Source organism: Pezoporus wallicus, unplaced genomic scaffold (assembly GCF_028554395.1).
Source record: "Pezoporus wallicus isolate ANWC-B61680 ecotype Strahan unplaced genomic scaffold, APGP_CSIRO_Pwel_v1 contig_3058, whole genome shotgun sequence".
NCBI classification, from domain to species: domain Eukaryota; kingdom Metazoa; phylum Chordata; class Aves; order Psittaciformes; family Psittacidae; genus Pezoporus; species Pezoporus wallicus.
Window position 1 is genome coordinate 5,763,068 of NW_026641153.1, and position 15,636 is coordinate 5,778,703.

Below are 15,636 nucleotides of genomic sequence, written 5' to 3' on the forward strand. Positions count from 1 at the left end.
GAGTCTTCTGATACCTAAAAGGCTGATAAGAAAGCTGGAGAGGGGCTTTTTACAGGGGTGTGTAGGGATAGGAAGAGGGGGAATGGCTTTAACCTGCCAGAGGGGAGACTGAGATGAGCTCTTAGGCAGAAGTTCTTCCCTGTGAGGGTGCTGGGGCACTGGCACAGGGTGCCCAGAGAAGCTGTGGCTGCCCCATCCCTGGCAGTGTTCAAGGCCAGGTTGGACACAGGGGCTTGGAGCAACCTGCTCTAGTGGAAGGTGTCCCTGCCCATGGCAGGGGTTGGAGCTGGATGAGCTTTAAGGTTCATTCCAACACAAACCAGTCTGAGATGCTACTATTCTATGCTGGAGTATGTGGCTATATGCATGAGCAGGGGTGAGGGTGTCTGAGGATACATCCTGAAGATCACCTTGTACAGGAGCAAGCCATGCATAGGGAAGTGTTTCTTTGTGCCAGAAATAGCCCTGCCTGGTAGGTGACTGAAAACACCAGTCTGCTGTCACCGACACTACTCAGAGCTGCCCATTGCAAGGCACATTGTGTTCCAGAGATAAGGGTGTCCTGGCATGGCCTTCACTCCCCCACTGGAGTTCTCATTGCAGAGCTATGAAGCCTCTGATGCTACAAGCACAGGTATAAGTAAAAGAGCAGAGCCCAGTTAATGAAGCAGGCTCAGAACCCGCTGAGGTGCAGATGTGTAGGATGGGGAAAGGCTTCTCATCAGCTGGGATTCCCTGAGAGGATTCCTCCCACCTCCCTCTGTGCAGGCAGAGGCCATTCCCGGTGACTCACCTCCATCTGCCAGGGAGGAAGTGGTAGGAAAAGACAGCTGGAGTGATTGTACCACCATCCCGCAGCCCTCGGCAGGTTTGTGCCATGCTCAGCCGGCTACCTTATACCGAACCTAGAGCCTTGCTTCCTGACATCTGCATGTCCTAAAGTGCAGGGACTAACTTTGCATCAAATGCAGGGTAGGAGCCAGAAAATGCCTTTTTTCCAGTGCCCAGGAAAGAGGCAGGGCTGCTGAGCTGAGCTGTGCAGAGCTTTGCTAGCTGGCAAGACTGCAATTAGATGTGCTTAGTCAGCCCTCTGCAGCAACAAGCTCAGTGAGCATCCCATTTTGGTTCCTGGGGAAAGTTCCTTTTTGAAGCGTTGCCAGGAAAAGCTTACACTGTTGTTCTTTTTTTGAAGAAAGCTTAATAAGAAGAAAAGGGGAAGGGGAAAAAAAAAAGTGCCTACAGATCTAGATTGGTCTATTTTGGTCTGACCTCTCCTGAAACCATTACTTTGCACATTCGAGCTGACTGTTATCTCTATCCAAAAATAGCCCTGCTGGATTCCCAGTCTCCCATGCGGGTCCTTCCCCATTTGACTTCCAGCCACAGTAAGCCGTGCTGTGCTATTAAAATAGGTGTTGAATTTGGGTGCAAAGTCTTTACTAGGATGCAGGGCGAGCACCCAGTCAGCATTCCTGGAGGATTCCTCTAGGTGCAGAAAGGGGGATTCAGTGCCTAAGCACAGCCATTGCTTATCATCCCTTCAGCTAGCAGTTGGTGTTGCATGCTCCCAAATCTTGAAAGCTTCCTTGCTGCACCAGTTTTCTCATTGGACTTACCATGTATGCCTTCACCCCAGAAAGACCATACTATGTGTGAAATGCGTGGTTCATAATGCTATGCTAGCACTGAAGACATTCCCTGTTAGTTCTTATAACACACAGGATCAAATGTCTCCATGCTCCAGTTGGGAAGGAATAAAGCTGAGGCCTGTTTAGTTTGGGGCTGATGGTCCACTGGGTTGCCAACTGACTCTGCATTGGGTACTCACCACTCCTCCTGTTGTATGATGAGACATTCATGGACCAACACACCCAAACCCCAGCAAGCCACTGTTGCTCAGAGAGGCCAAGCCACATTTGTACTACCAGAGCTTGGCATCAGGCACCATCCCTCGATCACTCAGGCTGTTTAGTTACTAACAAGTTCTGGCACAGGTTTTGGCCTCTGCCAACAAGCCCTGTCCCAGGCATTGCTTGGGCACTGTTCAGGGATGAGCACCTGCTCCCAAGAGGCAACCCAGTGGAGGTAATCCTATTCAGAAATGGGGGAGGGAAGAAGAGTGTTTAGTCATGCACTCCACTGTGCCATGTACCCTTAGGGCTCTGACCCACTTCACCTACTTGTATAGACTCGCCATAACATCAACTTGTGGTTGCAGAGGCTGGTTTGTCCATGCAGTGCCTGGTGCTTCAAGACGGGAGGGACACCAGGCACTTTGTCTCTACTCTGTATTGCTCCTTGCCATGGGATATATCTGTCTGCCCCAGCACAGCCCTGCCTCCAGCTGAATCCTCATCTCATGCCATCCGCTTCCCTGGGCACATACACATCATTAGTGCAGGTGCCTGCGTGAAGCAGGCAGCTCAGCTGAACAGGGAGGGTGTGTTTATCTCCCACAGCAGAGCTCGTTTTCACTCCTCAAGGAGTTGTTATGAAGGAGGTGAAGGAAGTGCTTATATTAAAAAGATGGCACTGGTGAAAGCCAAGGACACCTGGATCTTATCCTCTGTTTTGTTCCTTTTGTTTTTGATTTTGCCAGAGACAAGCCAACGCAGCGATTGTGGCTTGTAAATGAGGTGTGGCCATGACTTGGCTGGAGCATGGATCACAGCACTCATCTATATTTAGATCACTCGTCTCTTGCCAGATGAAGTAGAATATTAAAAACAGCAGCTTAAATAAATACAACAGAAAAGCCACTACAGAAGCTAGCTGAACAGCTACCCAGTTTACATGGCCAAGTACGTCAGAGCCGACACAGGAGCTCTGGTTGCAGAATAGAAGCCTAAACAGTATCTCTGTAAAAGCCCACTATATTCCCAAAATCAGGGGCCAGAGACTCAGGAACACACACTTGGCCACAAGATTAAAGCTTGTGCCTCCTGTCCCAAGCATCTTGGATGCCAAGTTTGCATCCCATACATTTAGACAGAGCAGTGCTTGGACTCCTTGGTTCTATGACTGCTATCTGAGGCACAGAAGGACACTGAGAAAATCTGATGGGACCAGCAGTGTCCTTCATGGGACTGTGGTGTCCAAGCAGAATGCTCACAATTTCACCTGACCCTCCAAGATTGCTTTCACTGGGAGCTGGATCCTCTAGAATGAAGCAGTAAAGATTTACCAAAAGATTTGCTATCACAGATCATGCTCAAGGCACCTCCAGTCCCAGTGCTCATAGGCATAAAGGGGCTGAAACCAAAGCTCCCATCCTGCAGGAGGAAATATGGCTCTATTTCCTGTGAGTTTACCCTGAGCAAAAGCCAGATGAGTTCTGCAGGGGCTTTGACACAACTCAGTGAAGATAAACTTTCTCATTTCCTTGCTTCTGTGAGCCAAGGGCAGTCTGCGTTCCCCTGAAGCATCTGGGGGAGAAAAAGTGTATTCCTCAGACTACCCTTCACTACATCACACAAGAAAATTTTTATTACTCTGATCCTCCCCTTCCACCTGCCTTCTCCTCCTTCCTCCCCAGGAATCCCTTCATGCCACATCCAGTTACGCTTCATTTACCATGCCATTACACTGAATATTTTGTTTTTTCCACATCTGAGTGGGCAGGTTCGCCCTCACTTTGGTCTCCAGGAGCACAGGGAATGCTTTGAAGCCCAGCCAGGGGAGCAAGCTGGCACTGCACGCTTCACCATGCAGTAGCTAGGTGGAGATGCACTTCCTTCTAATGGGAGCTCACACTCAACTTCTTTTTCTTTCTTGTTTTTTTCACCTTTCAAGGAACTCATTGAGGTTGACAGTGAAGTGGTGTTTGAACTGGCTGCATACATCTTGCAGGTAGGCACTCGCCGTCTCTCACTTTGTGCTTCCTCATGTTGCATTACATCTTTTGATTTGCCAAATCCCAAATAAGAAGTGCAGGGATTCCCCCAACTGCAGAGAAATGTGTCTTTACACTGTTTTCATCATGTGTAAAATGAGGACAGAAGTCTCTCAAACCAAACCTCTGCATGCGTGGAGCACATTCCACTGCCCAACGCTTTGCATCCATAAATGTATTTTATGTTTGAGTCGACATAGTTATCCAAGACCCTGGGGTATGATGTAAAGCCAGAGGACATCTAAGTGATGAATGTGCTTTACTAGGTGAAATACATATGGAAAGGGTTCTTCACCAGTGACTTGCATTTGTTTCCCAGTGGAGCTTGGACTTCTGTTGAGCTCCATAGGCTTCTATATACACAATTGTCTGTATTCTCCAGTGTGGGCAGAACAGCTTAAAGAGTTTCCAAAGAACTTCTCCAGAAACAAAAAAATTGCCTTTGAAAGTCCTGCTTTTGAGGAAGAGGGAAAGGGTCAGAGAGCAAATTACCCCCTGCCTTTGGGAAATGCGGTTCCCCAAGAGGAATCTTTTCAGGGTAGCAGAGGTGCTTTTTGTGAAAGCTCTTTTTAGGAGCATGGCTGTGGGAGCAGATCAGAGATAACTGTCAGATGATCCTTGTTCCCCTTTCCTACAGTGTAATTTTAACTTTTGTTTCCCATCAGCCATAAACAGCTCCTATGAGGAGCCATATGAGCAGAGGAGCCATCTCATCAGACTGCACTAATAAATAACAATGCCTTGCTCTTCTATAGCACTTTCCATGTTAAAGAAGCAATTAATACAGAGGGATTTGAATCTTCATTAAATTGTTTTATGTAACAAAAATGGAGCGAGAGAGTCAGGATGGGGGACTCAATTAAAAGCACATTATAGAAATCACATACTGGCTGTTGGGGGAATACACATCAAACAACAGGCTCATTGTGAGAAGCAGCAGTAGTGTTATGAATCTTTTGTCTGCTCATCCTAATGAATAACTGGAGCACTCAGTAATTGTGTACATCTTACTGTTGTTCAGCCAGTTCCAGATCTGCCACTGTACCCCTGTGGCTGTTTCTCGTCACAAACACAGGATGTTACGTGAATTCCTGTAGTAGTTTGATGTGTAACTTAATAGAAATAGTCAAAACAAGCCACACCTCTGCTGTCTGTAGCCAGAAATTTCTACAACCCATGTTTGTAACAGAATCCAAGCAAAACAAGAGGGATCATACTGCATTTTGTTCTACTGCTGACTGTAGCATGTAGGTCAAAGTACTGAACGATGAGGATATACCCAACAAAATTGGGTTTTAAATTCAGTATGCTCATCCCTGTGCAGGCCAGGGCATATCCTCTGAGTTTTGCTCTGTATTGAACTACAGTCATGATATGATCAAGGACTCCTTCTTATGAACCAGAGGAGAGCTTGTCTGTCCTTCAGCTCACTCACAGGGAAATGGGAAGATAGTAAAGAATTGTCAGAACTCAAGTGATTTAGTCTGCAGCCTTATTTCAAGTTGTTGTGTTACCAGAACAAATTAAAGTTCCACCAAAGCTCTGAACTTTACTCCAGCCTCAGGACTGAAGCATCACTGGATGTGGGCTGACAGGTTTTGTGGTTTTACAGGCAGATGTAAAGACAAAAGGCCTGCATGCAAACCCCTGTCCTCTTGGCAGTGGAAACTCACAAATGACATACTTGCACTGTGCTTCTGTGTAGTTGATGGCAAATGAGGTGCTTTAGCAGGCATCATATGAAATTCATATTGCCTGTGGGAAATGCAAAATGCACATTATATCTATTGAGGAGGGGACTCACCGGATTTTGAGGGTTCATGCAGTAAGACTCAGGTACTAATCTAGCTGCTGGAGTAGAAGATTACTAGCCCTTTAACATCAGGCTGTGATGCTAATAAATAGAAATATCTAGATATATAAGTAAGGGAGCTGAAAACTCCCCCAAACGCTCAGCAAGGAGTTAGAGAAACCTGTGTCTGGCATCACCTCAGAATCTGCCAGCATTTGGAAAATCTGAACACTAGAAAATAACCAGGATAATTATAAAAAGAGTCAGGGGAGTTGCAATTTCAGAGGCTGAAAAGCCATTGGGAGTTCAGAGATCTTCTAGTAGTGTAACAACCACAATGACCCCAAAAATTACTTATTTACCAGCATTATTTCCTGCTATTTCTTGGGTATCCACTAGCAGAATGAGGAATCATCTGGCCCTGTATTAGACAACCCTTTTGTTTGTTAATTTGCCCAGCTCACTACGTGTATGGCACTTGACATTCGAGACTGGTTCCAAAAAGTGCATGAGGAATCAATTACAACAGGAAATTGCTGCTAAATGAATTCTGCAAATGGAAGCTCTTGAGCAGCCGTTTTCTTGATTTTCCTTCAGTTTTTAATGCTATGTTGTTAATTTTTCTTCCTCATTTTACAGGAGGCAAAGGGAGACTTTTCAAGGTAAGTGAACTGAAAAGTTTTTGTGTGGTGTGGGAATGAATCTGGTAGAATCACTGTGTGAGCGCTGTGACTCAGATGTAGCTGTGTAGTAACAGGAATGCACTGCTAACATAGACGTCATGTTTCCTGCAATCATTTCTTCACAAAACACAGCCTTTGACCAGAGCATGCCTTGCAAACAGCATTGTTTGTGACTTTGTTGTTGACAAATCTCTTTATATGCCCATGAAGTTCAGGAAATAGACTAGTCTTCAGAAGGAAATTCCTAAGGAAGTGACTCTACAATCACTGCAATATCACAGATCCAGCCAGTGGCAACATTAGAATTCCATCACTAATTGATATTTCGGCTTGAATTTGGACAGAGTTCTCAAAATCACAATTTAGCTAATGGGTTTTGTTGAACTTCCACTATCCCTTGAGCCAAATCTTCAGACTTGCTGTAAGAAATTCAAAGAGGTGACTGTGCTTCATATCTTGAAGATGTTAATGAAAAGCCCAAGAACTTCCGTTGAAGTTAACAGTATCTATCAGTTGCACTTTAGCAGCATCCAAAGATCAGATGGCTGTTTCATACACTGAGTGAGAAACATGGATGTTCTTCATCTGAAACTCAGAACTCCCAATGCTAAAAACGTCACATACTTCATATATTACTTTTGCTGACCTGAACATGAGTTCAGCTGGAAGACCACAATATCCACTGAAGTTCGTTTCGGAGAAAACAAGGTGTGGATGGCCAGTGAGCCTGAAGAGGTGTCTTAATATTGTCAGCATTGAGATACACTAACAGAAGACTGTAACAATACTCTGTGCACCGTAGGAGGCTGAAAAGAACAGGCAGGGTCCACTTTCTGGTGGACTGGGACTTCTAGCCAGCTAAAATTGGGACAAATCAGGGAAAAGGAACAATGCATTGCAAATTGTGGAATCTGAGACAACATAAGTTAACCCATCCTAAAAGGAAGTTTAAGTTCTGCTTTATCACTTCTCAAAACCTTAATCAACTTGCAAAATCCTGACATGTATCTGACAGCAGAAACACAAGCCCAGTCTTGCTTCATTTTTCAGTTTCACCCCATTTGGAATAACTCAGTTATCAGCAGTGCTTGTTTAGGGGGGCACTGGAGTGAATGTGGCTCTTTCACTTTACGGTCTGCTTTTCAATGCACTGCCAAGTGCTCAGATCCGAAGAGCCAGACCGAGCAAAGTTTTGCCATTCAAACCTGTGAAAAACCGCATCTTCCATGCATTCCATAACATGGTTTTGTTATGAAGGGCAATACATAAATGTTTCTCAGAATATCTTGGACATTGCAAAAACACACCCAGGTAGTGTATATTCAGAGTCTGAAACTTAGAATAGAAAGGAATCAGGTGGCTTAGAGTCATAGTGCCAAAAGCATTCTATCTTCAAGTATCTTTTTCCAGACCAGAAATGGAAACAGCCAGTGGACAGCATCCATCTCCTAAAAGCTGTTTGATGTTCCTTATAAAACGAATGGTTGAGTTTATCACAGTGTATTTTTCTAGGCCACAGAGAAATGAGGAATCTTCTCTGAGAGCACACAAGATACCTCAACACACAGTGTTAGCTGTTTCCTCCACATCAGTATGGCAGTCATCACCATACCCATTAGAACAGTTAGCTCTTAGTCCTTTGTACCTGTGGATCGCAATGGTTTGAAGCGGAAGGGGAAACCTTTACATCTAGAGAAATGGTGTCATAGTAACAACTTGCTGACACTGCCAGGGATCTTAATATATAAATGGGCTTTGGTGACAAAGCAGTCTGCCATATTAGTGAAGTTTAAAGTCTGTTCTCAAAGGAAGGTAGAAGAACGTTACCATGACCCTCCATGGTCTAGAAGAAGACTTAGCATCTCCAGGGATGTGTGCTCAGCAGCTCCCCATTGATGTGCACTGACACGGGTTTATATGCCGGGTGAGATCCATGTGCTGCTGAAGTCACCACGAGGTCATTGTGGTCAAGATTTTGCCTGCTGAGATTTGTGGTTATTCTTATCAGCAGTATGAAATGTGGGAGGCAAATCAAGCCTGGGGCCAGCAAGTGTAACTGCAGATGGAGACAATGCTCTGACTTCTCTTAGGGCTGAAATTAGCTTCAGTGTTTGAAGTTAGTTGATGTTGAAATGCTGTCTAAAACAGAAGTGGCTACTCTTTGAAACAGAGAAGCTCTGCAGTTGCAAATGTCTTGCTGCTGAGATTTAAAGGCAACATGTTGTACATGGCAGCATACATAGTGTGAAGTCTGAACTCTTGAACTCCTGCTTTGGTTTTGAAGAAATCAGTTAATTTTTAGGGGTTGCACACTTGGAATGCAGACTGCACATTTCCCACACCTGTCCTGCCTACTGCCACTATCAGATTTATATAGCCTGTGAGTCTACAAGTTTCCCTTTGGCCTTGATCCAAAAAAGCGCATAAGCGCTGGCTCATTGGTAGTGATGGGAGAATTGCTGTTCCTCATGGAAGCCTTCCTGTGAGTCACTGCTGAGCACCTCAGGGGCTGGCATGGCCAATGCCAAATTGTCACAATTTCAGCTGTGGGTTGGCACCTGCCCATGGTGCCAGAGTGGGATTACCTCCAAGCCCCACTGGTGCACCACAAGGAGTTGTTTCAGGACGCCTGAATGCAGTTGCAAGTCTGCTTTTTGGTCTTCACGGGAGTTAAAAAAACAGAGCTGATCTTATTAACTCCAGCAGTCAGTTTTCTGCCTCTGAACTGACACATGTGCAATGATAGCAGTTCCTACTGCTGCTTATAAGGAAATCATCCCGTGCCTCATAATAATGGCTGTGCTTATAGTACCCCTCTTTCCTTTCCCCAGAAGGGGCTAATGTGCAGTTTCAAACACATGTTCTAAATCCTTTGGTAGGATATCATCATACATGAGTATCTCATCCCTGATTCTTGCCACCTTGGAGTACTATCTAACTCAGACATCACAATGACTTCCCAGTGTTTGGTAAGCCTGGAGAGCACATAGTCTGAGTCAACCTTATTTGTCTTCAGCTAAGATGTCACAATAGCCCTGGCAGATCCATTTGGCACCTAAGAGAACAGTTTGACCAAGCTCTTTTACATTTCTAATGTGTGTTTTGTATCAAAACCAAGCCCATCAAAAACCCTAAGCTCCTGAAGCCATTTAGATCAACTAAGAAAAGTATTTCTCAGTGTTTTCTCTAAATGGCCTGATCCAGCACAGTGTTTTGCAAGCAGAACTGTACAAATGGCACCTCCCTCAGTTGATTGATAGAGATATAGGCAGAGTGAGGTTTAAAATAGAAGTTATTCTTCTTAAGAAGTCTTCTGCATTAAAGAAGAGTGGTCTTTCGTGTTATTTAAGAGAATCCCCAGATGCTTCAGCTGAAAAGCTTGGAAAAGGTTTACATTTAGGCCAGAACATACCATTGAATGAAGGGCAATTGAGTATCCCTGTTCAGCTGATACTCAGGTTGAACTGAAGACTGGATCTGTGCTTTTTGATATTAGACTTCAAAGGCACAGAATCACACATATGAATCTCCTAAACTAGTATCTTGCAGACAGATGTAAAGGTTATTAGCTAAAGCTAATCTTGTTTCTAGCTGGGAGCTGAGTCACACTTGGTTGGCAGAGCATGGACAGGACAAATTCCAGTTCCTTAGATGAACACAAATCCTGCAGGTGTGACTCTTTTTAGGCCTATGTAGAGGAAGGAACTAGGGCGCCCTGGCTGATTTTGGGGGAGGCATAGCATATTGTTAAAATAGTTGAGATTATTCCCCTAAATCAATCATACCAGATTTAGAATCCATTCTGACATGGACTAAAATCCTTGGGAAACTCACACCAACTTTGGTTTACATGTTCAGAATCCAGCTCTTCAACCTTAAACAGCATCTATGTTTAAACAGCTGGGAATAACATTTACTGAACATTTGTCCCTTGATTTGGGAAGGGGAAATTAACCACCCTAAGTAAAACCAAAAGCTGAACCACTGCAGCTAGTTCCTCAGACAGGCTCTCATTCTTGATTTCTCCAGTTAAGCAATAGGAAACAGCTCAAGTGAACTCCATGTATTCCCCAGCAACATCTGAGAGAATAACAAGGGTGGAAAGCAATGGCTAGTTTCCTGTTCAGCAGAATTTCACAATCATTTCAACATTTGGGCAGATGGTAATCTGACATAGTTTCAGGCTGACTTTTCTTTCTGTGTAACCAAGTGACATTTAACCAGTTGGAATTTATGAAGGGGTTACAAACCCCAGGCTGCTTTCAGCAACCTAATGGAGAAGATCCTAAACATGGTACCATTTAATCTGAGAATCTCAGACTCTCCATTTCCCCTTGCATTCCCCAGAATGAATGACCATGCTGAGAAGAGTCGATAACTTTAACCTGAAGGTTTGTTTTGTTCCTGATCACTGTGCTGAAAAATGTATGGATTTCCTGAAACAGCTGCATATATAATCTTGCTTAAAATCATTGCAGCCAGTTTGCCAAAATCTTGTTTTTTCACAAAAAGATCATGAAGTGCCCAGGTGGATCTTTTACCACCATGTGTAGATAGAAATACTGACATGTGATGACTATTTGGCCAAGACTTGTTAATCAGGCAGTACCAGAACTAAGACCAGCACTCAGGAGTTCTGTTTTCAAGGTCTGTTCTCTAGTCAGTCAACCTTATTTCAGGCTATCTCACCAACTTTCAGGAACCCATGCAGATGGCTTTTCCAGTTCAGTTTTCAAATTGTGATTCAGTCTTTTAAATACCATAATTTCCACCATAGTGTAGAAATAAAGTGGTCTAGAGGATACAGAGAAAGTGTTTTTGGAACCTTTTCCCTGTATATTAATAGATCAGCATCAAAAGCATCCTTCCATATACCCTGGAAGTTGATCACTTTGGAATAGGAAATAAATGCAGCACAAGTGATCGGATTAAACAAGCACTTTCTAAAGACAGTAATAAAATAAACACACTGAGATATTTCACAAGTACAAACCCACTTGTAATCCTGCTGGAAACATTTTAAAAATGAAGGGGTTTGGTGCTTTAGAAGGAGCCAAGAGGAAAGTGGCCACTAGTTCAAATGCAACCTGAATCATTGCTTTCCTCCTTTTCCTTAATTTGACAGCCTTTGGGAAGTCTAAATTCATTTGTCCTGAGCCAATGCTTGCCAGAAGACTGTGCGAATATATGGACCATACCATGAAATAGGTTTTTGTTCCTGGAGGTGATGACCTGCAATAAATTAGATGTTGTGAGGCACTACCTTTACAGTATTTTCTAGGTACTGAGCAGAAATGCTGATCCCATTCAACAGCATCACTCAGAATGTCTTTTTCTCTCATTCTTAAAAGACTATCGCAGCACAGAAAAGCTTCAGTCCTTGCTGACAGAAAAGACTGACCTGACTGGTGTTACCCCCTTCTTTTATGGGAGCCATTACTAATGCAGGTTTTTCCCAGACTCTCAAGGATAGTTAGCCACCACCAGTCTTGTCCTCTTTGTCAGCTTTCTGCACTCAGAAAGCCCCTGTTTGGAAATTAGTGTTTTCCCACAAGAGATTTGGAAATGTCTCAACTTCCTTCTATGAGCATCCAGCCTCAAAAGCATCTCCACTTGAGGGCAGGGGCTGCTGCTTGTGCTCTGATTGTGCTGGGTTCTGTGTTTTGTTCCCCCAGTCTCTTTTAAACTGTCAATAAAATCAGTAAGAGCTGAATGTGCACACGCTGTGGAGGAGCTTTCCCTGGGCAGACCCAGTAAACTCTGCAAACAGCAACAGCTTGTTGTCTAGGCTGTCAGTCACAGAACACAGCACCCAAATCATCAGATAACATGGAACAGAGCAGCTTCTTGTTCAGACTTGTGCAGATATTTACCTGCCATGGAAGAAAAAACCTGAACAGGTTTTGAGCATTTGCACTTACAAAGGAAGACCTATCTGGTGGTCAAATGACCATGGGATTTAGGCAGGAGTGGGTGTTCAAACACTCTTTGTCTGAAGACATTTGACTCAGCGTAAGAGGTGCTGCTGAGTGGTTTTCTGTGGGCTTAGCCTAGAAACGATTGCCTCAGTCATTTCTTGTGAGTGCTGCTCTACACATCTTCACTCTGCTACGTTTGAATCTAGCTGAGACTTGGGCACCTCTGTCATAGATTTGCCTTGATTAGAAGTTGTGGTCCTGGTTTAAAACTACTTAATTTGTTGTCAGAGAACTACCATGATAATAAATGCCTGTGGACGCCAAAATGCCAGCTCCAGGATTTATGGCAGTGGTTGACCCTATGGCTCAACCTAGCAATTAACCCGCAAACTCCAGTTCAGTCAAACCCACCTAGGTTCTTACTAGGTTGTGCTGGGATTTGCTGCTAGGATGTGCAAATAGGGGGATGCTGTAGGAAGATTTTTACAGCTGAAGCAGTATCACATCTCTACAAGCTGTCATATAGACTGTCCCAGAGAAAAGAGCAAAACTCAGGGTGACTTGGAACATTCAAGGGCTCCTTGGGCCTTTCACAGATGTAGTATGGCTGGTTAGGATGCCAAGACTACCTGTCTGCCTGGTTATGGCCCTGCTGCCCTGCAGGAGAAGCTAGAGCCTGGGAAATCTGGAGCTCTGTAAGAGGCATCTCCATCCACAGCTCCAGGCTAACCACCCTTTTTGGCAGGATAAAGAACAGGATACGTGAAGGCAGAAAAAAACACTTGCTATTAAGAAGTAAGCCAATAAACAGTAATTCTTTGGTACTCCTCAGTGTCCTGTCTGGCCCTCTTGGCTGTGTATTTCTACAGCTTTCAAAGTAACAGCAACACCGCCTTCCTTCCCAGGCTTTTCAGGGATTTTTTTTCATGCACACACATTTCCTTATGTGGTTAGAGACAACCCATGGTTTCCTTTCTTCTGGGAGAATCTGCCTCCCATTTCATGAGCAATCCCTACTCTCTCATGTGCATTGAGACTGCTCCAGATGACCAGTGCAGCCACCAGAGGCTGGTGGAGTGGTTGCGCCTGGTCCCACATAGGGCTTTGTGTAGCAGGACACAAATTAAAGCTGGAGCCTTATCAGTGAAGTTCAGGTCGTGGAGGCAAGGGGCTAAGAATAACCTCTGATGCTTAAAAGGCAAATCATTACTGTTTGCAGCAGGTTGGAAGGCATTAAATTAAGGTGCTTTATTGCAGATGAAAGCATCACTTGTGCTTCTCTTCACCTTGTTTTTTCTGTGTATGAAGCTGTCCATAGGACCCTGCTCAATGAAATGTGACATGGTGGCTTTTGTGTCCAGTCACTGATAGGAAGCACTTCAACATAACCATCTGGGAGAGCTTCTCTCTAATTGTGATAACAGAGGGAGAAGTTAACTGGGCTGCCATAAAACAAATAAAGAGAGAAGAAAAAGGAAACCCCAGTGCCTTTTGTTAAGGAGGACCAGATGTAGGGCTGTAGCAGCCTGCCAGCTAGGTCAGGTCATATCAAATATTGTGGTTGTTTTCTTGTAGCCTGATCCTCCTTTTGAACTCTCTTTCAGCAATGAAGTTGTAAGGAATGAATTAAAGAAGCTGCCAGCGCTTCCAACACCAGCACTGAAGGAGCATCCCTCCCTTGCTTACTGGTAACGTATCATGCTGCTGAATGGCTTTTTCAGTGTCTTATGCTGTTCTGGCTCTGGTAAGAAGTGATCTGAGAGTAGAAATGGGATGCAAGGATTCCTGCCTTCTAGCTCTGAGTCTGACACTGACTCATTGCATGATTCAACACAAGCAGAGCTCCCACCCTAGGCCTCAGTTTCCCCATCTGCCAAATGGCTGCAGAAATATCCGTCCAGAATATTCGTTCTAAACATGTAAGTGTCCTGATGAAATCAAGAGGCTTAATGTGCTATTTCCTTTCCCAGCACTTTGCATCTGTGCAAAGAGTTTCCCCAGTTTGAAATATCAATGCTTTGCACTGCTCTGTGCTATTGTTGAGTAACTGAGTTTCATCTTGCAAGTATCTCTGTATGGCATAGCTGAACTAAAAGGGATTTATTTCTCCTTTTATACGAATGAGGTGATGTTTGGAGGTGGATGCTTGGGAGCTCTGTCTTTATTACACTGAAAATTAAACCCAGGGTAAGAGCAGGGTCACAATTAAGTTTGGGATGCCCCACACATAGATTCTTTGTGCCGCCCTGCCTATGACTTTTATCTGTGCAAATAGGAAAGAATTTGGGGAAAGACTTCATTAATGGGGAGATGCTTTCACTTGATTTTCTGCTTGTTCCTCTTTCATGTCTCCCTTTAAAGTATTAGGCTATAAGCCTGGGGGTGGGAGTGAACTTCTTTATCTGCTACTCTTAATTTCTGCATCTTGGAAATCTGAGGATGGCAAGGGGAAACAAATCCATTTGTAGTTTATGATCTCAATTCTTCCCTTTGCCAGGAATGCCATCCGCTTTTACTAGCATGGCTACAATACCAGAATTAGCTGTACCTCGTGTCAAGCTGTAGGCAAGCTGGGCTGTGAGGTCTCCAAATCACTTTCTGAGCACATCAGGAGATACTCAGGGTCCCCAGCTGAGTTTAGGAACACTGACACAAAAGCTGTGGATCATCACAGTCTTCTGGTGTTTCTGTTTAAGAAACAAACCAAATCTTTATGAAAAATTGATAAATGCAGGCTACCATTTCACTGGAAGAAGAATGGGCTCCCTCTTCAGAGCACTGCTTTCCTTCTTCCACAAACAAATCCACACACTGACAAGCAGTATACTTCCAGCCTGGTCTGATTGATACACTTGTAGCTCCTGCTAAAAGCCACCTCAGGAAGAGAGGTGGGAACAAATAGCCATGGGCAGGGAAGGCAAATCTGACCCTTCAGCAGCAACATGGACTTGAGGTGCCTGCCCCCACTGCTGGCAAGTGAGTCAACATGCCAACATTATGGACTTCTGATGGAAATCTCAGTGAGGTCTGGGACTGTCTCTGCCTGTAGGACAGTCTCCTTGGGCTTGGGCTCCACTGAGTCACATGAAGCAAGAAGGGCTGTGTAAAACCTCATGCTGAGAATGTATATACAGCACACAAGGTACAGCACTTCTTGCAGCTGTACTTCATGTTGTGGCAGTTCTTATATGACTGAGGACAGGTTGCAAGTTGGGAAGCTGGTTGTTGCGAATGGGGTAATAAAACCAGTGGCTACATCCTGTGATTCCCTTGTGATTTCACTTCAGTAACCAGGTCTGAGACCTCCTATGCGTCAGTAGTTCATTACCTTTTAATGGTGGCTTTTTCATA

At 44.3% G+C, this 15,636-nt stretch overlaps 1 protein-coding gene across 5 annotated transcripts in view; it reads left to right on the top strand.

Moving 5' to 3' along the window:
- Positions 1-15,636, top strand: part of FRMD4A (FERM domain containing 4A) — a 380,270-nt gene that overhangs the window by 300,806 nt on the left and 63,828 nt on the right. For all 5 annotated transcript variants that reach the window (XM_057422479.1, XM_057422480.1, XM_057422478.1 and 2 more), the window contains 3 exons: positions 3,793-3,849; positions 6,324-6,346; positions 13,890-13,973. In XM_057422479.1, the coding sequence (XP_057278462.1) occupies positions 3,793-3,849; positions 6,324-6,346; positions 13,890-13,973 (164 nt within the window). The remainder of the gene's footprint in view (positions 1-3,792; positions 3,850-6,323; positions 6,347-13,889; positions 13,974-15,636) is intronic.